We start from the raw sequence: 27,717 nt of genomic DNA, 5'->3' as shown, positions 1-27,717 counted from the left end.
TTCATTCAATTATTCCATTCAAATAAAGAAGTCTTAATAATTGGTTTATTTTTTATTAAAACCGTCCATACGATTGACATTTATCGAATGCCATTGTACGATGGTCATTTTGAATGCGTACAAAAACTCGATCTTAACATATGTAGTCAAATTAAGTGAGCATTGGGATGCATGATGGCAACAGCTACACTATTGACCGCGTAACGCATGACCGGTTATTTATCGTCGATGACCCTTGCTTTTTTCCGTCATCCCACGATTGTTACTTTAACGATGCGGTAGGGGCTAACCTCTGTGCAGAGAAACAGGAACCGAAGCGCATTCAATGTTTCCAAAGATCCACCGGCTAGGCCCTCGTCCGTTATTTTTCCATCGATGAAAGCGATATTGTCATTGAAACTAGACTCAAAAACTTCCGATAGTAGAAATACGTTCCTGAATAAAAGTAAAAAAAAAGCGCGGTGAATAGTAAAACTGAATATCTCACTCTTTAGGTTATCAATGTCGTCGTATTCTAACCTTCGCAATCCTTTATTGCCAAGTCCTCCTCAAGGATCGCGAACATTCAAGGATCTGTCATCTGCATCGACGGCCTCATTTCGACAGTTCTTTAACCGTCCGTTTCGTAATCTTTCCACCACAGGGTCTCAACTTCGATTAGCTCCCACCAAACGCGTGGTTCCTTCCATCTCTGTGGATGGTCATAGAAAGCAGCTATCAAAGCGCCCTCAGACTGTCACTCCTAATACCACAGTAACCCAGGATCCCATTATTCATTACAATGGACCCGTAGAAACACTTGATCAATTACCGGAAGAAAAATTAGCATGGATCAAGCATGAATCTTCCCTGGATACAGTCACTCTTCGACACCCGTTGACCCACTGTGACAGACCCATCGTTTTTTGCAAACCACATCAGCGTAACCGCACATTGTAAGAGTTTCTCTTTTTTTTTCGTACCATGTTTAGTTTCCCAACGTGCTGTTGCCACATGCTGATTCGCCCTTTTTTTCATACTTAAAATCATGGATGTTCTTTTAGTCCCACTGCTCTGTGTTCTATGCCGACTCGTCAAATGAAGCCGAAAGCCATGTTCTATATGCGAGGTAAATCGATCAAAACAAATAATCATCCAGATCAAAGGGGAGAAAAGGGGGGGGGGGTATAAAGGATCTTACGTTAGGCTAACCCAAATGCTTATGATCATAGTATTGCAGATTATCAATCAGAGTTCCTCAAAACGTAGGTGAACCTAGTTGCATTCAATCCGTTGGGATCATCAGTCTCACTGTCTTCTTGACGCATCAACGGGCTTCTTTTTAGCCTGCGTTTATCGATGTTCGCTTCAGTTAGAGGAAGAAATTAGCTTTGGTACTCACGTCATGAGTGAAAAAAGCGGCAAAAGCAGCACAGAAGCCAATTTGGATGAAACCTTCCTCTTGTAAGTCCATATCATTTGTTCTTCTGTCAAGACTATCCCGTTCTGATGAAATGTTATTAGTGATGTAGAAAACACGACAGTAGCGAGTTTGCGATTGTACGTTCAGCCGAGGACGACCTTGGGAAGGTTAACAAGCAAATTCCGGGCTCAAGAAGTTTGTGTTGGCAAAGAAGATGTGGCAGTGCATCTGCAACCGAGCGATAAGCAAGTCCAACGATTTACTTTACGTGGCTCGGAAGCCGGCGAAACCCGCATCTATCAAGTGGTGGCCATTGTAGGCACTTTTGTAAGCGACCGGGCACAGACATTGCTGGAAAGTCGACGCATCTTTGCTGGTTTCCTCACCGTGTACGTTCGAGGCAAATACATCCCGGTAAGTATCGAAAAATCATGGTGCATCTAGGACTTTGTCCTTCTTATTCAACTGTATCTCGTAGCGTTGGGATCGATATCATGCGGTGCTTTATGGGACCAAATTGTGTCTGTATGATTTTGAGTACAAAGAGGTAAATGTTTTAATAGCAAAAACAATGAGATCTGAATTTGACCCCATTGATTTCCTTTGGCGGGCTCTTATATGTGAAAAATTAGACGCGCCGTTGTCTGCATACCATCCCATTACAGCATTTTTACGACGTATTTCATCCCGCGATGGACGATGACGAACGTCAAGTGGATGTTGGTTCGTTTGGTCTGGCTTTGCAGTTTTCCGAAAAAGCAGTGGGAATGCAAACTGTCACCGAGGGCAATTTTGAATACAGAATTTACGTCTTGCCTGACAACGTGCAAAGTTCAGAATCTTGGGAAGTTGCATTTACCTATGCGGCTTCGCTTTTGGAAGAGTTTCGGATCGAAACCGATGATGATGTGCATCCATTGCCATCTATGCACGAAGAAATTGAACATGATAACAATGACCAATACTATTCGCATGACAAGAACCACCACGGTCCATCCCTTGTACCAGCTAAATTTATGTGGTAAAAAGGTGAAGCAGATTAAAGAGAAAAAAAGTAATCACAGCTTGATAATGTGATCCGCATGGACCAAATAGACTTGCTACAGTATAACAATAAATGACAAAACAGTCAATCAGCATAACACTATCATTTCTCCTGTCAATTTTGAATTGTTGTGTACCAAGGCATTGTCGCTCAGTTATCCCAAGGCGTTCCTGCAGATTGTGTCGAAATTTTTTACATTCTTGACTCTGCCAGCATAAAATATACAAATAACCATGACAATTGCAATTGCAAGTAATACAATGCCCAGCAGCCTTCAGCTGAGACGTTACAATCCTCAAACGTTTTGGCCGTTCGTGCATCAGCTACTCGAAATTTATGCGTGCCCAATTTGCCCATGATCCAGATCAAAAGATTCGAGCCGTGTCTCTTTGATCCCATACGCTGTTCTTTCGGAGCTTCCTTTCGATGCTGTGGACGAAGCGATCGTTGAATTATTTAACGACATTATTTTTGTGTGGACTTTCTAATCCTTTTATTTCTTGTATCTTTTCTAATTGAGCCGGAAATCTTTTGCTTGCGCCCCAGTCCCTGTCAAAAGCAAGGCAATCAAAGGAGGGGTGGGTTTGTTTAGCTTTTGGTTTTCTCTCCGGTTTTCTTTTTGCCTGGCAAGCCATTCAAGCCATCCATCCCTCCAAAACCTTTCTACTTTGTTCGGGCACCAGATTGTGGCCAAACCGGTTTTTGTCGTCAAAGGCATCGTCGGTGGTGTGACTCTCTTTTTCATCGGGAAACGCTGACGCGTCCTCCCCAGGTTCCTCTCATATGGATTGCTGCCCGTGGTATCGCCTTCGATATTTCTTCCCGACCATTTTATTTTGTAGTTGTAGTATGTATTTTGTATTTTAGTGAATAGTCTTCTTGCAGTCTTTTCCTCCTTTTTTTCCCACAGGGTTTTTAGGGGGTTTTTACAGACGCACCTATTGTATTTACTTTTTTTTTATATTTGTATCCTTTCTTTATTTCGGTCGGGAAGCCCTCGGTATCTGCTGCATCAAACATCAAAGGTAAAATATCTCAACGAAATTTGAATCAACCAAAGAGCTTACTAACTCATTTTTTTTAAATACCCAACATTCCCACACATCTTTGTAGATCTATCATAACCTTGGGCGGGACAGAACGGAGGGGGTCAATAAGTGCTGCTTTGTTCATTAAAAGTGTTTCATGGTATGCCAGAGTATTGACATTAATATACCAAAGTTCCATCAAGAGTCTCGCCCAGGTTATGCCGTATTGCGTTAGGCTTTTGTCTGACGAATGTCGCTCAATGTAAGAGTGCGGCATCCAGTAGCAGGTGGCATCCATTGCACAGCGGATGTACGGCTTGTTACATGTTGACAATAAAAGTAGGACGCCTATTGCGGTAGAATTTCATACCTCTGACTCTAATGAATTATACCGTTTACAAGAAATATATCTGCTCATGAAACGATCAGTTTCAGCAAGGGAAAATCTGCTGAGAAATCTCTTACAAACGCGAGACGCGCGGTGCAAGTGGTAAGGTGGTACAACTAAAAAGCCGCACGTATACATGCTACAAAGGAAAACGAAGCATGAGCTTGTGTTCGCCGATTATTATTTTCGTTTCGCGATTCCATCGAACAAAGCATGACAGGTGAAAATCCAGCTGGGCAAACAATGTTTCGGAAGCCTGATATAGGCCGTCATTCGCAAAATGGTTCCTTCCAACAAACAAACAACGTGCATTAAGAGTTCAAAAATTAAAGTCGCTACTGTCGAATTTAGTTTACGCACGACTTTTCTAATTCGGTGGCAGCGACTTTAATTTCTTCGAAATGACTGGTGGTCGCATCACTTTTTTTTCTATAGGAAAAAAAAACGCTTTAGTTCCATTAGTTTACTTTTCTTCCTCTTTCTCTCTCTCTCTCTCTTCTTTTTCATTGCTTTTCAATCTCTATGGGAAGACGCTTTGCATCTTTTAATATACTGACTGGCCGTGTGATGATTGCACTTTTGCCATAATTATCTCTCAAACTTCTTTTTTCTTTCTGGCACCGTGGAAACACCCTAACAACCCCGATATTCTCTCTCTCTCTCGCTCCTCTAACCCACTGCACTATACACAAATATTGATTTGCTTCTTGTATCTTTTTAACGACATGGTCAATATTACTGACAAACGATTTGCAGCTCTTGGACCAACCGGATCGCCTTTAGGCCGTATGCTTTCTATTATTGATATTCCCGATTCCGACGTTCGGTTTCTTATATTGGATTGTCCCACCGAATCCACGTTGAGCTTTTACCTCGATGAATTCGTCAAGCTCAATGTTGTCTCGGTCGTTCGTTGCTGCCAGCCCACTTACAATGCGAATCGGCTCACCGAACGCAATATTGAAGTATTGGATTTACCTTTCAGAGATGGTGGCGTGGTAAGTTTTTGCAAGAGGCAATGACATAGGACAGATCGGATTGATAAATTAAAACTTATTGATGATGATGGATTTTAGCCTCCTCCTATGATTGTTCGCGAATGGTTGCAGTTGATCGATAACACGAAACGAACCGTGAATAAAGAGGACCCAGCGTATCGACCACCCACGATTGCGGTTCATTGCGTTGCCGGTCTGGGTCGCGCACCTGTATTGGTAGCCATCGCGTTGATCGAAGCGGGAATGAAACCGCTGGATGCGATCGAATATATCCGTACTAAACGCAAAGGCGCTTTCAACAAACCCCAAATTCAATACTTGGATTCGTACAAACGTATCACAAAACCAAAATCCGCAAGCAGCCACTCACTCCGATCATCGCTGGGCAAAATGTTCAAACTAGGTTCTAAATCCACGGTTTCGCAGCAAACGTGAAAGGGAAAAGAAAACGCTTGCTCTTTCTGTCTCCCTACTCGTAATAAAGATAATCCCACACGTTGACCTTTTGCTTCTCAATGCTCAGCTCAAGCTCAGCTCAGATAGGCTCAGCTTTCGATCCTTAACGGTCAACTGAATAACAAGTCAACTTTTATTTGTGATTTTTGCCTGAAACCAAGGGTCATACGGCTGAAACCCAACGTCATCTTGGCTTTGGCTTCGGATCGCGGAGTTCGAATTGGGCATGCTCGCACAATGATGTTCATCCTGATCGCGTCCACATTTAAACACATCTGAATTTTTTGCATTACATCACATTTTTGCATTAGAAATTCCAGTGTCATCCTACCAAATACAATTAATCGTCTTCAAAAAAAACAATCAAAACAAAACAATTTGTATTGGTTTGACTCGAATAAAGGCGGCTTGTGGGGAAACTAGGCGACGGGGAAGAGGGGAGAAATTTCACAATCATGGCCCTATTCTACAGTATCATAAAAATCAATGTGATCCCCGGATTGAAACTTATTGTCCTCGAGGAGTGAGATTAATTTGTGAGCCGAAGTTTCCATTTCCACCAATTGTCCCTATAGCGATAATGCATCAATAGATTGGTCCATATTCGGATGAATTCATTTCCTTTTTTTTTTCGACTCCTCTATTTTTACCTCGTTGGCCATTTTGGTGAAAAGCGTCTTTTGGTCTTCATCACCCAAACTTTCGCGCACTTGTCGTTGCATTTCGTTGTCCAGCGGTCCGGGTGCATACGATAATGCCCGCACCGATTTCTATATCCATGGGATTAGTTTAAGAAACCATCGTTTTTCGCTCATAAGAGAGTCAAAAACCAAAGAAAAAAAAAACGGCCTCTCCTTGGTGTAGTGACGCCGTACTTACGTGCTCAGCCGCTACGACGCGTAAAAACATATCACGAGCCGATTTTCCACTCGCATACAGTCCCCAGTTTGGAAACGGTTGCACAGCCATCAACGATGAGATGTTTACAATGGCGATTTCAGGAGCATTCATTTGTTCACCGTGCCAATGTCGGATAAAATCTGTACTACAAATGGCGTGAATGGTTGGACATGGATATTATCCGCTTTGGCGGATGACTCCATCTGGCATCATAACGCCCCTGACGGTCTTTTTTGTTTTTCTATATTCTGAGATCCTCAACTTACACCAACGCCATGTACGAGCCGATATTGAGATTGATATATTTTTGGATCTCTTCTGGATCATAATCCATTACCTTTTTGCCAAGGTCTCCCGTTGAACCCGCATTGTTGATCAACGTCACACGCGTCATCCGATTAGCACTATGCAATCGCTGTTTCATATGAGCCCCTTATTTGTTCCCCAACCAGTACCATGGATAGAAAATGTACCGTCATCAATGAATCAAGTGGAAATAGAACCGTTTCCTGAGTCGATAACGCGCCATCGAGGCATACGTTTGCAATAACATGAACATCGACGATTGCCCTTGCCAACGATGAAGCAATGTCCGTTAAAGCTGCTTTATCACGTCCAGTAAGGATCAGCGTTGTCTTGTGCGTCGCTTTGTTTGCCAACACCTTGGCAATGGCAAGGCCAAAACCACGATTGGCACCCGTAATGACAAACAGCGAATGTTGATTCTGAGTCTCCATCGAATGTGAGTTCGCTGAACACAGCCTAACTGTGGGAATTTGTCATTTTAAGGTATCTCACTTTTCGATTTCCGCCATGAAAAATACTTTCTTAGGCAATCTTGTCCATGCTTTTTCTATCCTTTTAGTTAACCTAACACTCAATACCGTCGCATATTTTTTAATACCTATTGACTCATTACTGTGAATTTTCAGTATAACTGAAAGCACATGTGTCACCATTCATCATGTGCTGCATACAGAGATGCGATCATTGACGCATATTCTAAGCATCAATAATAAACGAAACAACCCATCACATGAAACCAACATTACCCAAATACTCCTTGTTACTCGTACAAGGCAGGATTGATTTCATTTGACTAACATAGTAATTACAGTTTAAAGATGGGGGTGGTATATCAAATGTATTTCTTTGGTAATATAATATCTAGTAGCAATAATATCTGCATGCAAGCTCTATTTACAGATGATGCGAAATGTACAATACATGTAGAAAAAGTTGTAATACAAATAATTAAAAAAACAAACAAACCACGTAGAACTACAAGGGACTGTCGCCATATCCCGCTCGACTTCTCATGACCGGTCCCTTAAATTTGACAATAGCATACAGGGACATGCTCGTGATATTGAGGCCTGCCAAAACGACGGCCAGATACCCAGGCCCGATGCTGTCGACAATCGGCTTGGCTACTAAACTCAGGATACAAGCCATAGACATACGGAACAAATTGGAAGCCGCAGTGACCGAAGCACCCTTTCCAGGAATTGCATCCACGAGATAAGCAGAACCAGCGGCATAAACTAAATCCATACAACATGTTAATTTTTTTTTTTTTTTTGAAGTGGTGGATCAAATGATCTGATCATCTTCCTTGACTTGATCCACTATCAATGCAATTTGATGAAAATCTTACCTTGACTCATGCCGAAACAGACAATGGCAAATCCAACGATAGAAACCCATACTGAAAATCGCATATTGATAGCCCATCCAAAAAGAAGTACACCCAGGGGAACCAAGATGTAACCACCCGGCCTAGAAGGAGAAAAAAAAGAGAGAACGTTACGGTATATCCGTTATTGCTAGAAAGAAAAAAAAAAGATTCTTATTTCAGAGACGTACCATGCATTGAGAGTCAAGCGATCTTCGGCTCTTGCCACACCACCTCTTTGGGCACGGGCACGTTTCAATAACCGGTCGGATAACTTGCCAGACACAAAAGAGCCAAGCACATTACCGATACCGGCGCCAAGAAAGCTTAAACCTGAAATGCAGTGAGTGTGTGGATTCCCAAAGTTGGATGACCTTTTGGTCTTCTTTGTATCTTTACCTGTTTGCCAAGATTCAAATCTGTAGGTGTGTGCATACAGGTCAGGGATAATCGTTTCGATGGTAAACATTGTACCAAAACAGATGCCTGTCTGCACCGCAATGAGCCAGACAAACATGTGCTTTAACATGGCAATGCTTTTGAAAGGATTCAATTTGGTCTTGGGTTCAGGCTCGATCGAAACCGTCGAACGACTAGTCAACGCCACGCTACTCGTTTCTCCCAATCGATATTTGGAGTCTTCCGGTTTGGCAGAACCAATATCGTCGTTTTCCGATCGAACCAGAGTAATCATGGTAGGTCCTTCCAATTCTCGATGAACCGGTAATTCCGTATTCCACACATGATCCAGCCGATATGTCTCTGGCAAACCAACAAATAGAAAAAGAAACAAAAAGACACCATAAGCTGCGCAAAACCAGAATGTAAAACGCCATCCTAAACCGCTTGTAATGCCACCGCCCGCCACAGGGCCTCAATAGAATAATAAACGATGGTAAGTTGACCTGTTAATAAAAATAGGCAACGGTTGTATCTACCACCGTTACTCGTTCTATGATATTTTACCTATTAGGGGACCCAGAAACTGACCAAGGAATAAGAAACTGAAAGCCGATCCTCGTTCAGTAATTTCCCAGCAATCAGCAATGGTTCCTTTTGCACGATAATCCAACAGGAGTCAAATAAAAGAGAAACAGAGAAGTAAAAATTAGTATGCAGGTAATCGCGTTGTTGTATGCTTGAATTGATTTTTTACCTGCTCCAACCGACATTGTGACTAGCAATAAAATAATCGATATAAACAAAAAAAAAATTCAATCAGTCAAATCTTGAGGATAGCATCTCCGTGAAATGGCATACCGGAAGTACCGATCGACTGGATGCATCGCAAAACCACCAAATACCACACATTGGTAACCAGAGCGCAGCCAATGGAGGCGGCTACAAAAATCAAAAGCGACACCAGATAGATAAACCTAACGTACATACAGAAAGATCAGTTCAAAAACCTTACAACCTAGGCGGTACGATGCCAACTCTAACCTGCGAATGTGATAAAAATCGGAGATGGAAGCCCACATTATTGGCTGTAAAAAAGTCGGTATTGGTGAATGGTGAGTTTTTTGAAGAACATCCCATTTTTTGTGTAGATTGACTTACACCGATACCACCGAATAATATGAACAAGGATGTAGTCAAGGTGACCGCCATGGGACTGGCTTGTAAATCTAGGGTCAATTCTGGTAAGCCCGGAAACTGACAACGCAGGAGTGAATACAACGCTCTATTTTTTATCCTTGCACACTTATAACTTGATATTCTTTTTTTTTCTTCTCAGGCTGGTCACTTGAACCTTACATAGATGGTTGAACAGAATCCATTGAGCGAAGATCCTAATGTCAGACATACAAGGATCCATCGTTTTTTGCAAGTCGAATAAAGACGCGGATCGCTGGTCACGGGGGGTTTCACAACAATGCGACGACGTAGCACCGACAGGATACGTGAAAATAAACTCGACTGTTGTGATTCGTCTATCTTTTCTGGAACGGGTTCGTCTCTGGTCGTACTCGACGGGTGACTGTCGGTGACGTGAAGCGAAGTACGTGCGACACACGTAACGTTGCCGATCGATGACCCTTCGTCGAAGGGAAACTCTGGTTTTTCTGGTTTTCGATCCACCATTTGAAAATGAAAATAAAAGCAAGCCCGCCAACGCAAAAAAGACAAAAACCCAAAAAACCAAGAAAAAAGAAAACAGCAAAATTTAGATCTGCCTATATATATAAAATTACGTATATATATATATTTGTCCACGTACATGTATACATTTCTGGCATTGGTCAGGAAATAAAATGGAAAGCCACAGCTGTCATTGAAACGTAAGTGTGCGCAGCATCAGCCAACCATGGGATTGACCATGAAAAAAAAAAAAAAAAAAGTGAGCCATGGCTTGTTGCTTCGGGGATGGCTTCTCCTCGGTAAGCACCGAACAGCTCCCTTCAGCCACGTTCTGTTGCAAAGAACCGCGCCCAAACTTCTATTTATGACTCCATCACAGCAGATGGGGATAAACAATACTGTCGCAAACAAGTAATCCTACATGTATTATTTTAGATCAGTTTAGGCTATCAATGACCTTGTTTGGCAGTTGCATCTCCAACAGCATGATCCCTTGAATGTTGTCATGGCTCCTTTTTTTTAATTCCAGAAATAGCCATACACTGCCCTTTTCTTTTCGTTATCGCGCTTATGAAATCATTTTTCTTGACTAGTTTCATGCGATAACAAGATGCCATTGCTTACAAAAAAAAAAAGGGTTCATGCTGTGATTTGTACGTGATTCGTTCTTGACTTTCAGGGTCCTTTTGCTGAAACGCTGACCAAACTTTTTTCCATCCCGTATACATCATTTGCTATTTTGGGAATTGTTTGGTTTTTCCAGCATCTGCATTGCCATGCGTCCAAACAGATAGTTGATGCCTATACCTATCAATCGAGTCCCTTATTACCAACCGTGTTGGCCTGGCTCTGATCAACTACAACAGCCATTTTGTATCATTTGACGCATCATATATCCGTTTTTATGATTATAATGACCAAAATGGATTATGAAATGACGATGCCAACGGCTTACTCGGTATTGACAAGCAGTCAAATGATCCATAATTTGCAACCGAACATTTTGTAATTCCAACTTGTATCAATCGAACCGCCAAGCCCCGGCCCATAGAAATAGGCTGAAATAGGCCAGCTTTTGGCAAAGTAAATACACGTTGGTGCCAGCTAAAAAGCATGCTGGAAAAGGCGCCATCATCTGATTTTCTATTATGTGTATCCTAAGATAAAAAAGGTTGGGAAAAGCAGTTTGGGATATTTATAGCCGTTTGCATAATCACAGGTTTGGCTGCCGACAATACTGTACATACTGCACTCGTAACGTGCTATGGCTTCGACCTGGTTTGGCGCCCTTTTTCTGATATATGCGAGAAAAACTTATCTGCGAGCGAAAGAGTACAGAGCCAAAATTTGGCTCAAGTGCTGATTCGCCTTTGTGTACTTGCTTTTATTTTAGGGAATATTGCAATCAATTTTGCCAAAAGGAAAAAATAATTAAATGGAAAGATAAAAATCACATCAATGCAAACCAAAAAGCGATGTCATGTTGTTACCGACATCCCGATCTTTCCATCGTGCGGCGAACCAGTTGATTGCATACGCATGTTTGAACTGTTAGAAAAAAAGGCATGTCATTGGCTCGTTTACCGCGGCAAATGGTGATAACAGAAAGCAAAGTTTCGGGATGGCTTTTTCTTTAAGTCATCAAGCAGAGAAGCACAGGTACGTGCGATTACTTTTCATGCACATGATCACCTTTAACTTTTTTTTCCCTTTTACTCACCCCATTTAGTAATTTTTTTTTTTCAATCCTACACGAACTTGCTCATGCTTGGAAGCAGATACGTTTCTAAATGAGGAGATAGATGATCGATCTCGAATAGACCCATCTGCTTATGCAACAGACCGGAAGCTGAAAAAGCTTAAAAATAAAACTGCGAATGCCTGTTAGAAAAGCTTAACACGCTGTTTCCATGGTATTGATCCGTCAATAGCCGCATTCGCAGAGCCATCAATGAACCGGTCGCGGTCTCTCCATTTGCCTCTACCATTAATTTTCACGCCATGACGGTTACGCGTTACACCAATTTCTGCAGTAAAGTATACGCCATCGATTACCGTATGGCGCAAGTTTGGGTGTGTGGGAATGCCGACTGCAATGGGCCCCTATCACGTCAAACCAATGTGAAATTTCTTCACTGGTGTTGGACCGATGCTCATTGGTGGATCTGAGTTTGTCTGGATCGAATCCCTAATGCTCATCGTCCTCAGGAATGGTGTGAGTTACGGTATGACAAGACTCAAGCCAGTCTCCAACAACCCCCATTTAAATGTGTGTTTCTCTTGAACTTGGCCTACAGAAGCTTGTAGCTTTTTCAATCCAACTTTACCTTTTCTCGATTTTGTTTTTTGGTGATGCCTCCTACAGTTGTTCAAGAGTCAGCTGCTGCTATTGGTGGCACCGACGCCGCTGACGCATGGCGCGGGTTTTCACCCGTGCAAACAAACTACATCCCTGCCGATTTTCCTGACAAGATTGTCGGTCCCAGCGCATGGGATGGAAAAGAGCTGGAGCAACACCCCGAGAAATGGATCTATCACGTAACAGCCCAAGATATCGCTGAAATTGATCATGCTGTCAAGCATTTTATTGGATTGGATATCCCTTTGGTAGGAAACTTTCATGCTGCTAAAAAAGACAACAAGGACCAGATGATACTTATTGGCATCTTTATACATATAGGGAGACATCACCGTGGACACTTTCCCACTCGCCAGCTTTAGAGACGTGATTCAAAAGCAAAAAGAAAACCTTTTTGATGGCCTTGGGTTCGGCTTGATCCGTGGATTTCCTATTCAAAATTACAACCGTAAAGAACAAGCGGCCATTTTCATGGGAATTGGCGCTTACATTGGTAGCCGTAAAGCTCAAAATGCCAAAGGCCATGTTCTTGGTCACGTAAAGGATTTGACGATTGGTTCGACGACCAAATCCGTTTACGATGCTGAAGATCCAACCACGCGTATCTATGCCACTCGAAAAGCGCAACCTTTCCACGTCGATGGCACGGATGTAGTTGCTTTGTTATGTTTGCAAGATGGGCACGAAGGCGGTTTGAGTTCGGTGATCTCTTCCCACACAGTGTATAATCGTCTAAGGGAGGAACGTCCTGATATCGTCGAATTGATGAAGAAGCCTTGGCTCTGGGATAGGTAAAATCGCTCTGTCAGACATACAAATGCTTTAATGGTAACTTACTCATCAACGACGATCTTACTGCTGTTACAGAAAAGGCGAGCATAAGCCGAACGAGCCACCCTACCTTGAGGCTTCGCCTTTAACGTACTACAAGAACCGGCTATTTACGTTTTGGGGTCCTCATTTCTTTGAAACCATGACGCGGTTCCCCGAGATCAAAGTGGAGCCGGAGAAATTCGAGGCCATGAAGTACATCCAGGAACTCTGTGAACGTGAATGTCTGAGCATGAATTTGCAAGTGGGGGATATCCAGTTTGTGCAAAATTATCAGATTCTGCATGCTCGCACCGCGTACCAGGATCGACCCGATAAAACACGCCACTTACTGCGACTGTGGTTGCTGGTCAATGCCAAAGAAGTTGGCTGGGAAATTCCCTTTGTCAAAGGCGATTACAACTATGAATTTACAGGCAAACATACAGTGCCCTTGGAGGCCGAGTAAAAACTATTTATCCATATACCGAACATTGATGTATTTCACCTCCCCCCCCCTCCTCTCTCCGTCATTGACCTTTCTGTCTTTTTTTTTTCTTCTTTGCCTTCACACATGGTCACATTTTTAAAATTCCTCCATCCAGTCATTTCTCCATGATTTATACATATGTAACATTGATAAAATTATTTCTGAATAAACAACTACAACCCGAGCTACGGATTCAAAAATGTCCCCCTGCGATCGCCGTTTACCAACTGGTACTCGCATGTTTACTTTTTGATGCCAGGTCAAAACTGTGATCCATCGCTCCTCGATAGAGTTCCATGATCACTTTCCCGCCAAGGATGGTTTCTTCCACTATCGATTGGCAATGACATGAACGGACTCGACCATACCAGATACCGCGCGTGCCCTGATGTGTGTAGCAAATGACATTGCCTGCAAATTTGTGTCCTAAACACATGGTAACCCTCGTTTAGCACTTCCAAGACCCTTCTTTTTTCACGATAAACATCAGAGTACCGCATTCTTACCTCCAATATGGCTAACCATGAGCACTGCTGTCCCGCCTTCGCCTTCATCGATGTCCTTGCTTCGTAATACATTGTCGAATTCTTGGGCCAGAATGGGGGCCGTGACCCCGCATCGTTTATCTCTCTTTTTATGAGAGCATATTAATACAAGCGAAGCGTAGGGATTCGTGCGAACGTGGATCTGCTCGAGATTGAAGGAAGCTGGATCGAGGGGTGTCTCTGGCAGAGGTTTCGCAATAAAAGTATCGAAAAATAGCTGCGCATTCTCGACGGTCACGTTGGACACAAGTAAATTATCAGGCAGTACGATCACATCGCACGCATTAGGGATCGTGGAATATTGTGTAACAAGGGATGTGTTGGTGATTAAATTACGCAAAAAAGAGGACTGGCTCGCTTGCGCTCTAGAGATGGCACCCGCAACACTCGTCGCATCGTCTTCAATCTTTTTTGGCCAATCCGACTGTCCTGTAGCAATCAAAATGTGTCTTCCGTACGATTTCACCGTGCCTAGCAACGATGAATAGGTATCAATGTGGAGACTCCCCGGGAACGCTTTGTGCTCCTCGCAGGGATTCTCGCAACCAGTGCAAGCCTCGTCGACAACCAGATCGTTCGGTGGCATGCAAGTCTCTCCGAAATAGTAATTCTTGGATGCAGTCCACAAAGACTTGAGAATGGATGTCATGGTACAGCAAACGATATATTACAAAGGAAGCGCGAGAAAATAATGAGTATAGAGTATCAATAGTAACAATAAAAAGAAAAAAAAAGGGGTAAACAAGAAAGAAAGAGACAATGTAATATCTGATTCAAAAAGTGCTGTGTATGAATATAAAATAACAATATCAACGGATATTGGTCAAATGAGGACCCGCTGTGCAAGACATGGTGAAGCGGAGGATGGGGTAAGACCGAATGTCCCCGCATTCCCGCTCTGCCATTCTGCGCCACACCCAGCAGATATTCATCCAGTTCCATTCCCATTTGCATTCTATTCCAGCTTGTGTGGTGCCTTTTTTTCCCTGTATTTATTTTCCCGGAAAACGGCTTCCGGATTATAAATTCAACCAAAAATTGCCTGAAATAAACAATAAGCATAAAGGGCCAAAAGGTCCAGCAAAGTCCAGGACCCTGAAACTCGCCCCACATTGTGGAAATTCATCGTGACTGTGATTTTCTACCGGCTCCAGCCACCTCCTTGCTTTTGCTCGCTCCCATGCCGCTTCGACCATTTCCGGAACAGCTCAACCCTCGCACCCATTGATCGTTTGGAAAACAAAAAGAAAAAGCGAGCGAAGCGATCACGCCGTTTTTTAGAAAAGAAAAGAGAGAATAAAAAGAGAAACCATCATGATGCAGCGATTAGCCCGTGTCTGGAACACTCGACCTTTTCCGTTGCATTCGCGACGCAGGTTACGTTGTTATACGACGGTGACCGAGACGCCAATCCCAGCAAAACCATCGCACCCAATGCTGACAGCTTTTCGAAAAGATATACAGCACAGCAAGGCCGACGTATGGCAACGGTATCAGCAACTGCAATCGCAACGGGAAGATGTGCGTCGCTTATTCGACCACGACGATTTCATTGCATTACGTTCGCAGTTGTGGAAGAAAAAGACATGGGGAGTGGAAGATCGAGTACTTCAGGTCCTGGAAGATATGAAAGAGCTCGGTCACCCCTGGACGATTTTGGAGTACAATGAATTCTTCTTGGTGAAATTGTACCAGGCACGTTACAACGATATTCTGGAAATGTACCATGGCCAGTTTCGCCAAGACAACATGAAACTCAGTATAGGCTCTTTCAACGCCATTCTCGCCACGTTTATCGAACTCGACAACATAGAGGAAGCGGTCAAACTCATCAAAGATGCTCCCACCTGGGACATTATACCCGATATACGAGATTTCGAACGCACCGTCCATCGATCCATGCCACGCAACAAGACCATCGTCGCCAAAGCCAATCGTTTAATCATTGACCATGGATGTTGTCATAGCAACGTTTTAAATTCCAATCTGGTGCATTTGTTTCGTGAAAAGCGCACAGCCGATGCTCTTCGCGTGTATGGACAGCGAAAAAAAGCCGCGCCCTTGGACATATCCACGTATGGTGTCATGCTGAGAGGATTGATCGATCATCGGCAGTTGCGCGATGCACAAGATATTTTCAGTGATTTAAAGAAAGCGGGATTGCAACCGAATCCTTTCATTTGCACGAGCATGTTGACGATTTACGCTCATCAGCGCGATATTCCTTCGGCGGAGCAATTGATCAAAGACACCGTGTTGGCCGGTCACAAACTTGACGTGCAAATGTTCAACCAACTGATCAAAGTGTATTTCAAGGCACGCAAAGGAGCGAAAGCACTTCAAGCCTTCGGTGAAATTCAACGGCATCCCGACTTGCAAGTGAACGATGTGATTGTCAACACCATGATCAACGGACTGGTGATCAATCACGAAATGAAGGCGGCCAACATCTTGTATCAACAAATGCTTCAGTCGAACATGCGGCCGGATATCGTTACCTTTAACACCTTGTTCAAAGGATTTATCAACAGCCACGATTACGTTTCAGCAGGCAAAGTGATTGCGGATATGGCTCGATATCAATGCGAACCCGATGTCGTCACGTTAACAACCATGGTGGATGTGGTGTGCAAGACCCAGGAACCCCCCAATACCGAATCCCTCATCAAATTATTGCAGAGTACGGGCATGTCGCCCAATGCATACACATTCAACGGTATCATCAACCACTGGGTGCGACAACAGCGGATGGATGAAGCCGAGCACGCACTGAGCCTCATGAAATCAGCGCCATACCAACTGCAGCCGACCATTCACACCTACACCAATCTTATTCAGGGATATGTGAATACGATGAATCTATCGAAAGCGATGGAGACGTTTCAATCGTTGTTACGAAGCGGAACGAAGCCGGATCGGGCGACATTTAATTTTATGATTACGGCGTTTGTGGATCATGATCGATTAGAAGATGCGGTGACGTGCTTACTTCGTATGTGTCAGATGAAGTTGAATCCTACCAAAGACACATGGCGGATCCTTCTAGAAGAGTGCTCACGTCGGGAAAACTGGGAAATGGGTAAAACGGTGGTGCAAGCCTTGGAAACCAATGGATTTGAAATCCACAGCAAAGGATCGTTGGAACGCGCTTATATGACCGTTAAAAATCGCTGTAAATAGGAAAACCGTCATTGCTATTAAAAAAGCTCATAGAAGAACATGTTAGTTGATAGATTTCTCTCCAAAAGAGCTATTATTGATAATTTATTAAACCATCATCACATCATCACATCATCCATCCCTATCTCTATTTCAGTTTAGTCCTGGTCACTGAAATGGTGTTTCAACCACGATGATATAACCCACAAGCGACCGGCCATAAAAGAAAAAGTTTAAAAGGAACTACAAAAAGGGTCCAATGTGGGAGTATCATGGTAATGTTGTCAGCGAATGGTAATGCAATACAGTGATACTTTTTTCATAAAGTGAGTGGGTATAATGGATTGTATACAATTCATTCGGGTGCCCAAAAGGGAAAATAATCCTCATTTTTCATATGACCAGCTGGTGCAGGTGACTAGCCGTGATTTTAACTTTATTGGTTTTTTGTAAGTGAGCGTGAAATGAGTCGAGTACCTCTTACAGCCTCTGTTACGTGGTTTTTTGCTTTGTTCTGTTTTCTTTCATAGGGTTGCTTTGCGCAATTCGAATCCATTGTGTCTTTTTTTTTTTTCTGTAGATCAGCGAAAAGCAGGAGTGAGCACGCAGCGGGCCCTCGTGGAAAGCATAATGTAGCACGAAAAAAATAGGCTACGTGAATGAGAAGGAAAATACGATGTGATGAATGGTCCGAGCCATTGGATGGATATTCGATAGATTGATCTGTCGCTGGCAACAGGCGCCAAGGTCGTTTAGCGTTGTCCGGCAATGCGAACGTTGATAATGCAACCAATCATACCAAAGATTCAGACAGCGACTTGGCAACCCGTCAAAGTGCGCTTTAAAATGCCGAAACCTGGATCAACCGGCCAAAGAGGTTATCTTCCGCCCGTTGTGTACCCTACTGTCCGTTCTCGGTGGCGCTTAAATGTAGTAATTAAAAAAAGTGGCGTAAATTACAATGAAGCATAGATTGAGATATAAATGCGGAAAAGAACGAGTAAAAGGGACAAAGAGAGAAAAAAACGAAAACATGGTGAAGAGTAGGCACCGCAACAAAGAGGGGCAAGCACCCCCTTAATAGAAGATGGGATTGGATGGCTGTTATGATAATGATAGTGACAATGAAAAAAAAAAAAAAAAAAACGCTGCATCTACAACTATCACGCAACATGCAAATGATCCATTGGAATAGAAACGATAGTGGACAACCTTACGTAGTTGGTACCCACGTCAATCGGTTATGCAGTGACTCGCTTCGATGATAAAAAAGAACATGCACAGAAATAAGAAAGGCCGCCATGGAGCGATAAACAAGCCAAGTAAAGAGAAAAAACGGCATTGGTGTGGTGGTTTTTCTTTTATATTTTTACCTTTCCATTTGCAGAAGAAAAAAACGACCTTTCCGCTTATCTCTATTTGTCTTTTTTTTTTATTTCTCTTCTTCTCTTTGTACTTTGTTCTTTTCTTTCTTTTTCAACTTGCCCCTTTTGATTCCTTCTTCTGCACAGCGAATCTATCGGCTCTCGTGTTTATCGCTTTTTTTTTCCTATTACTTTTTTCTTTTTTGTCCACCTGAACCGTCTGCCAGACTTTTTCTGCTTTCTTGCTACTTCTTATTTTATTTTATTTTTTTTAAAAGAAAAACTTTGTGGATTCACTCTCGCTCTGCCAAGAAACAAAGACGGCCCATTCCCATGACACATGAGCATTCATTGAGTCCGCTCCTGGAGTTACCTAGCGAGTTGCTTCTCTACATTCTCAAGAACTTCTTGGGCCTGAGCGATCTGTGGACTCTACTGCAAGTATCCAGAGCGCTTCGTTATTTCGCCATGGACAGCATTCACAAACGATGGAAAATCGAAATCTCATCTTCGCCTGGCAGTACGATGAAGGTCCAATGTCGGGCAGCGCTCATTGCACTGGAATCATTATCAGGGCAGTTATCGCTTCAAACCAGAGTGTATTCACCGTACATGTTCAACAATTACTTTTCTTCCACGGTCACTGCCGATCGACGACCGACCTCTGTGCGAATGACCAGCACAGCGACAGTAGGAGGAGGAGGAAGCGGAGGCGGAGGAGGAGGCGGAGGCGGAACAGCAGGAGGAATCCTGTCCTCTGGTACCACCACTACCACCATGGCTACCACCATGGCTACCACCACGGCCACACCATCCGAACTTTTTCCATTATTAACATCAACTCCACCCTACGATTTGGAAGAACGGCTCTTTGATGAATCCACGCTTCATGCGGCAACAGGCAGTCACACGGGCGAAAACGACGAAAACGAGTTTTTACTGACGACGGTCACTTACGATAACAAGCTATTCAGTGATTTGATGCTACGCGAGGAAAGGTTACACCAACGCATTATTGAAGGCATTTCTTCCTATAAACATAAATATGTGCTCATTGAAGATATCGATACTCGAAACCGCATCCGGACCGCCGTGGATGTCATTTTCCATCACGCTGTATTCATTGCTGCCATGTCACGAACACCGGTTCGTCTGGCTTGCATCCACGCATGTTCCAATAATCGATCCTTGGCAGCCATGATGGTCCGTCTATTAACGCGCTTGGATTCGGCCTTTCCCTCTTACTGTCGCGAAATTACTTATACCTTGGCCGACAATATCAAAGCATTTTTGGAATATACCGGTTACAAGTTGCTGGCGATGAGTCACTACGATCACCAATCGTTATACGATCACGTCTTTGGTCCAGCGTGTCCACAACACGCTTTATGCAACAACTTGCAACCATCCACCACCGCCATGCACGGTCCATTCTCAAGTCATTCACGTCCGCACTCTTCCTCATCTCCCCCCTCTTCTAGTTGTCGCCAACCGTCGCTCTTACTGACATTGCATAGTATCTCGGCCTGTTTCGATTTGATGGGTGCGGCCTTCGTTGGCAAGATACTGACGGAAAGTCATGTGGAATGTGCGGTACAACGAACCTGTGAGTTGTTATCGGACGATCATCTGCGATCGGTGAAGCGGGCGTTGTTAGTGGATCTGTTGGAAGGATGGCTCACCATCAAACGAGGACTGGTGGCCGGGGAACTGTGTCGTCTGGTTCGACTGGAAATCGAGAAATGCGATCGACAAGCGTTCAACGTACGGAGCAGCCACAGTAGCAGTCGAACCAACAGCAGCAACAGCAGTGCTCTATGAATCCCTTCATCCAAATATATATAGACACATATATATATTTACATTATATATATCCCACTTTGATGTCCTTTTCTCTTCCACCTGGAACTACAGTCTATCTTCCTCTCTTTTTTTTCTCGTTCTTCTTCCCTCACTTCCACCTTTTTTAAGCATATTTCTCTCCAACCTCATTCTTTCTTTTTTATTTTCAAACAGCATTTTCGGATTGTACCGTTCAAGAATTGAATGGGTCCAGGGAAGAGAAAAACGATGCCGTAGTTCTTTTGCCGATTCTCATCCCCTTATTTGGTTTGTCGATATTGACAAATAATAAAAACGAAAAACAAAGATACCGTACTTATAACATGTTCATAATTTAAATCACTGCAGCGGTCATCAACAAGTTCAGGGATCTGAGGACCCGAGAGGCCAGTAGCTTCACATTGAACCAAAATTCGACGGTCCTAAAAACCCAACCTGCATATGTTTTATAGACTCCCTGAATCATTGCGTTGGAGTGCTACAAAAGAGGTCCCATATCTGGAAGTTGCTGAAGATTCCCGCCAAGGACAGACAGCTGATCGCTTTCAGATCTTCTTGTAACGGTGTTTCAAAGCATTTAAAGCTTGCATGACTCTCCAATAGTTCATCCTATTATGCTACTCTGAGACAACACTTACGATACTTGTTTGACGTTATTAAAAAAAAATCTTTTGTTATATAGGAATAATCAAAGGGTACACAAATACGAAAATAAGGAATAAGTCAATAGATTTTACATAAGATAAACTAGATAGGCTTAAGGGACAAAACTACTACTACTACTACTATGTATGAAAAAAAGGAGAGAAAGAAAAGAAACAATGAGAGGAGATGAACGCAACAGAGTCAAACAGGTTTCTTTTTTTTTCCATAGGGTGTTTCTTATGACCAAGACATATCACTCGAAGGGCCGGGTGCGGAAGGGGTGGATGGCATCGATAGAGTGGATTGAGGCGGCATGGGCATCATGGTGGACGTGTAAGACGGCTGTGGCTGGTCCATCACTGGATACATAACGGAGGTTGGATGTTGTTCTTCAGGTCCTCCTCCCGGCAGCGGTCGATCCATGGTAGACATTAGAGAATTTCGATAGAAGGAGGTGGGCATCGCACTGGTATCCCAGGAAGAGATCGGCATGGAGGTTTGCGAAGGCATGCGTGGCATCGATGGCGGTTGGAAGGACGAAGGGAACGGAATTGAACATGGGTAACGCGACTGGGACGGAATGGAAGGTACAGCAGCCGGCATATCGGTGGAGACAGCATAGTAGGAAGATCGTGAATCATCAGGAACGGATTCGGGTCGATGGTAGGTAATATTCATGGACGTTGACGACGAAGGCGAAGTAGGTGAAGCCAAAGAAAACAGCGACGAGGAAGCCGATGAGGTCATCATCATGGGTGTCACGGTCCAGGAAGAGGATGACGAGGAAGAGGAGGATGTCACCTCTGAAGGAGACGGCTGTACGAGGGGAGCGGGGATATGCAGTGTATACGCCGGCACATTGATGGTGTGAGTGATTTTCGATCCTTCATCGGCCATGAGAGCCATGGATTTCCGCTTTTTATTCAGCCTTTCCAATTGAGTTTCTTGTTTGGACGCAGCCACTGGCGAGCTTTGGAAAGTCATGTCGGTGTCTTGAGACGATGGTTTCCATAGAGGGTCCTGCATGTGGATTTGGTCGGAAGCGATATCGGTAAGTGAGTCAATGGATTCAGGCGACAGTTGTGATAAATGGCAGAATTTATCAAGCAAACACGATAAATCACGCTTAACGTAAGCCGACCATTCATCGTTGGCAGCGACCACGGAGCAAAGACGCGCGGAAAGGACCAGCAACTGTTGGGCACGCAAGACTACATTACGCTGTTTGATGCGTTTCCGTTCCTCGGTGAGTCGATTGTAAAACCGACGTTCGTTCCATGTAATGCCTGGAAACTGCTGCTTGACGATTTCGCGTATCTCGTGGGTTTGCATGTTCTGTCGCGCCAGTTGGATAATGAGATCATTGACGGCTGGAGGCCAACTGCCGAGGATCTCGGCCGGCGAACTCATTTCATGGTTGTGTTCGGAAGCATTGGCACTTAGTTTCCGAAAAGCCCAACGACCGTGCACTTCTGCCAACACCACCCGCCATCGACAGTCGCATCGTTTCGACGATCGTTTTCGTTGGGGAAGCGTTTTCGGTTTTCGCTGCGAATCAGGGATCCCTTCACGTGAACAATACACATAGATATTCTAAATGGTCCGCCAAAACCAAAGAAAACAAAAAAAAAAAAAAGGACAGAACCCAAAATCAGTCACCATGGATATTCCAAATGCACAACGAGTCATGAGATCATGCTGCAAGTCGGAGCCACAATAGCATTTTTTTTTGGCGGGTTGGATAGATCATTTACCCTATTAGCGCTTGTTTCTTGTTTGACAGTAAAACCAAACAAAGCACATGCATGTCGACAGAATTCGAGGGCAGCTGCACTACTAGGGAAATCTTGTTGCAGCAACTGTTCATATAAAGGTTCCATCTATATCCAACAAACAAAGCTGGTTATTGCGCTAGCATCATGAAGAGAAAAAGAAAAGACATAAAAGAAACGGGGGATGGGGGGAGGGAGGAAGAAAGCGCGCGCGTCCTCAACTTACAGCTGCACGACTGCCTGACAAATCAGACTTGGATTCGCTGGATTCGACAGAGTCTATCGGTAGATCATTCTTTTTCATTTGTCAATTCGGATGCCTGCCGAAGCTACTGTCTATATCTTGTTTTTATTTGTAGTGAATTTAACCGTTTTTTCAATCAGAGACCTATTTCCAAGTGGCGTAGTGCGTGCGTGGGGGGTTGGTTTTGTATGACGTTGCAAGCTCAGTCGCAAACAGACATAAGTATGTGTCGACTGTATGGCGTATCGTTCCCAAAGCAAGTCAAGAAACGGAAGCAAAGACAAATTGCGAGATTGGATATGCTTGTTGATCAAACAGAAAACCTTTTGAGCCAATGGTCTCCTTGGTAATGGTTGTTGTTATTGACAGTGAGCACGAGGAAGAATAAGTGAAACAAAAAAAGGCGGTTTCAAATAAACGGTTGCGAAGGAACAGAAAGAAATAAGAAGCGAGAATTGAGGAGGCGAAGACGCGTTTTTCCCGAACAGATAGGCGCCTTCATTTATAAAGGGGGGAGACACTTTTTTTTTCCTCTCAGCAAACGACTTGCAGCGGCTATATCCCTTTAAGGAGTAAACAATCACAAGGAGGGGCTAGCAAACAAAAGAAAAATAAAAATAAAAGAAACGAAGTGATTTAGAAGCAAAAAGTTGGATGGAAAAGAGGAAGTGTCATTGAAGAGGAACCAGGTCAAAAGAACCAAAAGAGACGATCGTTCACACCACCAGGTTCCTGTTGCCGACCATCAGCAATAAACCAATGAAAACGCGTCAAACCACAAGATGAAAGAAAACAAGGTTCAAAAATGCGTTCACAGGGTTTGGACTGTCACTGAAAGGAAAAAAAAAAGGCAAAAAGGCACTCCTTTTTGTTTTTCCCTGGCAAGTCAAGAAGCACAGCTGAAACAATGACCGACAGACGCTTACAGGTTGGGGGCGGAAAAACGAACAATGAGTGTACATCAAGTCCCATTCTACCCCACTTGACTCCTCCAATCGACCGATGATAATAACTTTTCTTTCTCCCTTTCGTCCTTGAACCCCTCCCTGCTTTTTTTTTCTTATTCTTTCCACACACCTCCTTTTCTCATACAACGAACCGAAAAAAGCCCGCGCGCGCACACGCGTAGATTTAACGCTCCTATATCAGTACAATGCATGGTCTTGTATGAATGGGTTATTCTTGCTTGGTAAATAAAATAAAAAGGGGGGGGGGGAATAATAAATGCTCTCCAAATAAAAAGCCAAGAAAAAGAAAAGACCTTGTCAATCAAACATGCTTGGTGGTTTTTCATTGGTAAAAAAAAAGGCGCATGGATACATTGAGTGGCTTATCAGATGAGGAGGAACGTATCTCCGCCAGGACTTTCTAATTTTCAACCGGAATAAGCGAGCGAACGAACCACCTTGTAGTACTACAGAGCCATTATGCCTCACCTCGAACTGTTGGCGACCTTGGAAGGTAAAGGTCTTCATTAGGTACACCGTGTCGCTTTTTCGGACCGCAGCAAAACAACTGTCATGGAAACCATGCTTCCCTATCTCTTATGTCTCCTTCGTTCGCGCTTCTTTATTACGTTATTCTTATCGCAACTTTTTTTTCCCTTTTAGGTCATGTCGATCGTGTATGGCAAGCTTCGTGGCATCCTTCGAAAACGATTCTAGCTACCTGCTCTGGCGATAAGACTGTACGATTATGGGCCCCAGCTTCCCATTCCGACTTTTCGCAGTGGCATTGCATTGATACTTTGGAAGGCGCCCATAAACGTACCATTCGCAGCGTCACCTGGTCACCCTCAGGTAACGAAATCGCCACTGCCAGTTTCGACGCCACCACTGGTATTTGGGAACACGACGCTCGAGAAAATGAGTGGGAATGTGTCGCTAGTTTGGAAGGTCATGAAAACGAAATCAAATCCGTCACATGGTCCTCTTCCGGATCCTTGTTAGCCACTTGCAGCAGAGACAAGAGCGTATGGATATGGGAAGGCAAGTATATTCGCAGTAGGGAGAGGAGATTTTAGGATGCATAATGTTCTTACCAATGAATAATTATTTTTAGTGGAAGCGGACAACGATTTTGAATGCCTGAGTGTACTTCAAGAACATAAACAGGACGTCAAGATGGTCGCTTGGCATCCTCATCAAGAAATTTTGGCGTCCGCAAGTTATGACGATACTATCAAGATTTGGAAAGAGGATGATGACGATTGGTATTGTGCGGACACATTGCAAGGACACACATCCACGGTGTGGTCTTTGGATTTTGATGGAAAAGGTGATCACATCGGTAAGTAGCTGGTCATCGATTCCCAAAATTTGGCCCAAGTGTAGCAGGAAAGTTGAAAGTTCGTCTCTTTTTCTTTTCGCGTCATAGTATCAGCTTCGGACGATCAAACCATCAGAATTTGGAAAGCTTACAAGCCAAACAATCCTGAAGGCATTGCCACGCCTCACGGAGACACAGTCTGGAAAACCATCTGCACGTTGTCCGGATATCACGATCGATGTATATACTCGGTATCCTGGTCCAAAGTACACGACCGCATTGCCAGTGCCAGTGGTGATAATACCCTCCACGTGTTTAGCAAGGTAAGGCGTCATGTCCATGCAGTGACGGAACAAACCTACTGACAAAATACAACCTTTAGGATCCCGAAAACACAGACCCCAACGCCCCTACTTGGCGATCCGTTGCCAGTGTAAAGGACGCTCACGGCGTACACGACATCAACAGCGTCAGTTGGTATCCTACAGAAAAGCATGGCGATTGGCTGGCGTCGGTTGGTGATGACGGTTTAGTGCGTATTTGGCGCTTTGTGCAGGATGATTGATAATAATGATATGTGTACATTTTTTCCCTCCCTTTTTCTTTGTTGCTTTCTTTTATTTCTTAATCCAAAACCTCCACTCTATTTACAACGAACTCAAGATACAGATATAGAATAAACCAAAAATGATTTCAACCTGATTTCTAACGTCTATTGGGAATTGAGTTCAGACCACAGTTCGTTGAGCCAGCCAGACACTTCGTTGATCTTGCTAATTAACTGGGTTCGCTCCTTTTCTGGGCCGTGAAATTTGTTCATGATGCGATGCATGAATTTATCCGGATGATATCGAAGCTGTTCTTTGCGCACATGTCTTTTATTATCCGAAGATGGTCGAGCAGGATCCACCAGAAAACGACGCAAACTGTCGCGAGAGAACGTTCGACCCACCATAGGCCAAGGAATGTCCTTTTTCGTCACAGAAGAAGCCGATTCCAAATGAGTCCATTTCTGGTCGTACTGTACCTTGCTTTCCTCGGTCTGACGTAACGTCTCCAGTTGCGCATACACGGCTTGCGCTCGCAATCGTTCCTCTTGTTCCTTTTCCAATCGTCTTCGTGCCTCTTCCTTCTCTCGGCGCCGTTTTTCTTTTGCCGCCTGTCTCTTCTCCTCGGCAGCAATCGCTTCAGCATTCTTTCTGCGAAACATGCCGTCGACAATATACTGTCGATATTCTTCATCGGTCATACCTCCGGCGGCCGGTGTGTCAACTCCACCATAGTCATTGTATTGACTGTAAAAAGGATCTTGTCCCTCATCGTCTACCATGGCACTGAACAGACGTTCGTTCCATGCAGCGGTTTCTGGATCTTTGTGTGAGTTCACGGGAGGGATCCATCCTTCTTCCTCTTCGTATAATGTCGGTGGTCGATAGTCCGTTCGAGACGAGGAATGCGAATGCGAGTGAGAATGTTTGCTTCGTTTATGTTTCTTGTGTTTCTTTTGCTTTTTATCCTTGTCTGCATCCTTGTAACGTAATTTTTTAGGCATAAATTATGAACAAGCACGACAAGTCCAGCATTGGGGCTCGTGACTTGTGTTCTGGAAAAAGACAGCCGAATTTCTCTCACGGAGGGAATTATTTCATCCAAAAGATCGGGACGATTGATAATCAGTACACCGACTCACTAAAGCCATACTGAACTGAAACGCTTATCACTCTTTCTTTTTCGTTATGCGCTTGTCTTCACTAAGCGAAGAATTAGACGCCATTACTCGAGAATACGACTATGGAATTGTTCCCGGATCCGCTACCGTCTTTGTAAAAGATGAAATCAACGGCGTTGGCCGCTTGGACTTGACATTGCTCGAAGGGGTCATGATTGTCATTGATGTTACCGACCAAGGCTATCGTGTAAGTTGAAACGGCCCATTTCGATTTTTTCTTGCCAAAGGAACAGCCGCCTTGCTTTGGCCCCTTTGAGTTAAAAAGTTCTTATGGAATTTTCTGTTTTTTGGCTACTGTAGGTCACTTCTTATTCCCCTCTTTCCAGTCTCGACACCGCTTTGACCACGGCGCAGACAGTGCAGGCTCACCTCGAAGCGCCTTTTGAAAGCATGGAAAACCTCCTGATGACAATCTCTCCCATGTTTCGCGAAAGGTTTCATAAAGCACTGTTCGAAAAACTACAAAGCGTCCATCAACAGCAAGAGGAACAGCAACACCTTACGGAACCGCAGCTG

General features: G+C 43.8%; 12 protein-coding genes across 12 annotated transcripts; 7 read left to right on the top strand and 5 right to left on the bottom strand.

The window, feature by feature from the left end:
• Positions 1–73: 73 nt before the first annotated feature.
• On the top strand, positions 74–2,503 carry BYT42DRAFT_557978 (uncharacterized protein). The gene is made up of 7 exons (XM_051566951.1): positions 74–935; positions 1,044–1,108; positions 1,212–1,244; positions 1,326–1,443; positions 1,504–1,816; positions 1,881–1,949; positions 2,035–2,503. The coding sequence occupies exons 1-7, from the start codon at positions 502–504 to the stop codon at positions 2,425–2,427; spliced, it is 1,425 nt and encodes a 474-aa protein (XP_051427695.1). The 5' UTR covers positions 74–501; the 3' UTR covers positions 2,428–2,503.
• Positions 2,504–4,588: 2,085 nt separating this feature from the next.
• Positions 4,589–5,296, top strand: BYT42DRAFT_489929 (protein-tyrosine phosphatase-like protein; the record flags this gene model as incomplete). The annotated part of the gene is made up of 2 exons (XM_051563971.1): positions 4,589–4,861; positions 4,940–5,296. 2 exons carry the CDS (start codon positions 4,589–4,591, stop codon positions 5,294–5,296), a joined length of 630 nt encoding a protein of 209 aa, XP_051427694.1.
• A 482-nt stretch (positions 5,297–5,778) lies between these two features.
• BYT42DRAFT_629748 (sepiapterin reductase) lies at positions 5,779–7,324 on the bottom strand (the record flags this gene model as incomplete). Its single annotated transcript, XM_051572436.1, has 5 exons — positions 6,691–7,324; positions 6,484–6,632; positions 6,197–6,362; positions 5,968–6,087; positions 5,779–5,886 (listed from the first exon to the last, which is right to left on the bottom strand). Exons 1-5 carry the CDS (start codon positions 6,952–6,954, stop codon positions 5,779–5,781), a joined length of 807 nt encoding a protein of 268 aa, XP_051427693.1. The 5' UTR covers positions 6,955–7,324.
• Positions 7,325–7,498: 174 nt separating this feature from the next.
• Positions 7,499–10,844, bottom strand: BYT42DRAFT_592098 (major facilitator superfamily domain-containing protein; the record flags this gene model as incomplete). Its single annotated transcript, XM_051570593.1, has 10 exons — positions 7,499–7,761; positions 7,875–7,996; positions 8,084–8,225; positions 8,292–8,765; positions 8,859–8,945; positions 9,153–9,268; positions 9,336–9,379; positions 9,453–9,548; positions 9,651–9,685; positions 10,805–10,844. 10 exons carry the CDS (start codon positions 10,842–10,844, stop codon positions 7,499–7,501), a joined length of 1,419 nt encoding a protein of 472 aa, XP_051427692.1.
• Positions 10,845–12,235: 1,391 nt separating this feature from the next.
• BYT42DRAFT_206854 (uncharacterized protein) lies at positions 12,236–13,866 on the top strand. Its single transcript, XM_051562545.1, has 3 exons — positions 12,236–12,581; positions 12,655–13,124; positions 13,201–13,866. Exons 1-3 carry the CDS (start codon positions 12,327–12,329, stop codon positions 13,610–13,612), a joined length of 1,137 nt encoding a protein of 378 aa, XP_051427691.1. The 5' UTR covers positions 12,236–12,326; the 3' UTR covers positions 13,613–13,866.
• On the bottom strand, positions 13,854–14,764 carry BYT42DRAFT_490590 (Sucraseferredoxin-like protein; the record flags this gene model as incomplete). Its single annotated transcript, XM_051564010.1, has 2 exons — positions 13,854–14,059; positions 14,140–14,764. The coding sequence occupies 2 exons, from the start codon at positions 14,762–14,764 to the stop codon at positions 13,854–13,856; spliced, it is 831 nt and encodes a 276-aa protein (XP_051427690.1).
• A 529-nt stretch (positions 14,765–15,293) lies between these two features.
• On the top strand, positions 15,294–17,816 carry BYT42DRAFT_206838 (uncharacterized protein). Its single transcript, XM_051562544.1, has one exon. It carries the CDS (start codon positions 15,493–15,495, stop codon positions 17,356–17,358), a length of 1,866 nt encoding a protein of 621 aa, XP_051427689.1. The 5' UTR covers positions 15,294–15,492; the 3' UTR covers positions 17,359–17,816.
• A 903-nt stretch (positions 17,817–18,719) lies between these two features.
• BYT42DRAFT_557937 (uncharacterized protein) lies at positions 18,720–20,856 on the top strand. The gene has a single exon (XM_051566950.1). The coding sequence runs from the start codon at positions 19,035–19,037 to the stop codon at positions 20,520–20,522; it is 1,488 nt and encodes a 495-aa protein (XP_051427688.1). The 5' UTR covers positions 18,720–19,034; the 3' UTR covers positions 20,523–20,856.
• Positions 20,857–21,425: 569 nt separating this feature from the next.
• On the bottom strand, positions 21,426–23,264 carry BYT42DRAFT_543248 (uncharacterized protein; the record flags this gene model as incomplete). The annotated part of the gene is made up of 3 exons (XM_051565670.1): positions 21,426–22,781; positions 22,943–23,068; positions 23,187–23,264. 3 exons carry the CDS (start codon positions 23,262–23,264, stop codon positions 21,426–21,428), a joined length of 1,560 nt encoding a protein of 519 aa, XP_051427687.1.
• Positions 23,265–24,591: 1,327 nt separating this feature from the next.
• Positions 24,592–26,167, top strand: BYT42DRAFT_602503 (WD40-repeat-containing domain protein). The gene is made up of 4 exons (XM_051571052.1): positions 24,592–25,192; positions 25,266–25,493; positions 25,581–25,795; positions 25,855–26,167. The coding sequence occupies exons 1-4, from the start codon at positions 24,751–24,753 to the stop codon at positions 26,035–26,037; spliced, it is 1,068 nt and encodes a 355-aa protein (XP_051427686.1). The 5' UTR covers positions 24,592–24,750; the 3' UTR covers positions 26,038–26,167.
• On the bottom strand, positions 25,999–27,129 carry BYT42DRAFT_206421 (uncharacterized protein). Its single transcript, XM_051562542.1, has one exon. The coding sequence runs from the start codon at positions 27,022–27,024 to the stop codon at positions 26,185–26,187; it is 840 nt and encodes a 279-aa protein (XP_051427685.1). The 5' UTR covers positions 27,025–27,129; the 3' UTR covers positions 25,999–26,184.
• A 79-nt stretch (positions 27,130–27,208) lies between these two features.
• BYT42DRAFT_485943 (uncharacterized protein) lies at positions 27,209–27,678 on the top strand (the record flags this gene model as incomplete). Its single annotated transcript, XM_051563751.1, has 2 exons — positions 27,209–27,388; positions 27,502–27,678. Coding segments are annotated over 2 exons (357 nt in total), but the record flags the coding sequence as incomplete, so codon positions are not given.
• Between the last annotated feature and the right edge of the window lie 39 nt (positions 27,679–27,717).

The sequence above is a fragment of the Radiomyces spectabilis genome, assembly GCF_025331425.1.
Source record: "Radiomyces spectabilis strain NRRL 2753 chromosome Unknown BYT42scaffold_2, whole genome shotgun sequence".
NCBI classification, from domain to species: domain Eukaryota; kingdom Fungi; phylum Mucoromycota; class Mucoromycetes; order Mucorales; family Radiomycetaceae; genus Radiomyces; species Radiomyces spectabilis.
Note: the sequence above shows the minus strand (reverse complement) of the source record. Positions and strands in the feature narration are given on the sequence as shown.

Coding starts and splice junctions, on each gene's coding strand:
- BYT42DRAFT_206854 (XM_051562545.1), top strand. CDS start 12,327: ATGCCTCCTACAGTTGTTCAAGAGTCAGCTGCTGCTATTGGTGGCACC. Junction 12,582..12,654: donor TTGGATTGGATATCCCTTTG/GTAGGAAACTTT, acceptor TTATACATATAG/GGAGACATCACCGTGGACAC. Junction 13,125..13,200: donor AAGCCTTGGCTCTGGGATAG/GTAAAATCGCTC, acceptor CTGCTGTTACAG/AAAAGGCGAGCATAAGCCGA.
- BYT42DRAFT_557978 (XM_051566951.1), top strand. CDS start 502: ATGTCGTCGTATTCTAACCTTCGCAATCCTTTATTGCCAAGTCCTCCT. Junction 1,245..1,325: donor CAATCAGAGTTCCTCAAAAC/GTAGGTGAACCT, acceptor GCTTCTTTTTAG/CCTGCGTTTATCGATGTTCG. Junction 1,444..1,503: donor TTGGATGAAACCTTCCTCTT/GTAAGTCCATAT, acceptor AAATGTTATTAG/TGATGTAGAAAACACGACAG.
- BYT42DRAFT_206838 (XM_051562544.1), top strand. CDS start 15,493: ATGATGCAGCGATTAGCCCGTGTCTGGAACACTCGACCTTTTCCGTTG.
- BYT42DRAFT_602503 (XM_051571052.1), top strand. CDS start 24,751: ATGTCTCCTTCGTTCGCGCTTCTTTATTACGTTATTCTTATCGCAACT. Junction 25,193..25,265: donor GAGCGTATGGATATGGGAAG/GCAAGTATATTC, acceptor AATTATTTTTAG/TGGAAGCGGACAACGATTTT. Junction 25,796..25,854: donor CCCTCCACGTGTTTAGCAAG/GTAAGGCGTCAT, acceptor TACAACCTTTAG/GATCCCGAAAACACAGACCC.
- BYT42DRAFT_557937 (XM_051566950.1), top strand. CDS start 19,035: ATGACACATGAGCATTCATTGAGTCCGCTCCTGGAGTTACCTAGCGAG.
- BYT42DRAFT_206421 (XM_051562542.1), bottom strand. CDS start 27,024: ATGCCTAAAAAATTACGTTACAAGGATGCAGACAAGGATAAAAAGCAA.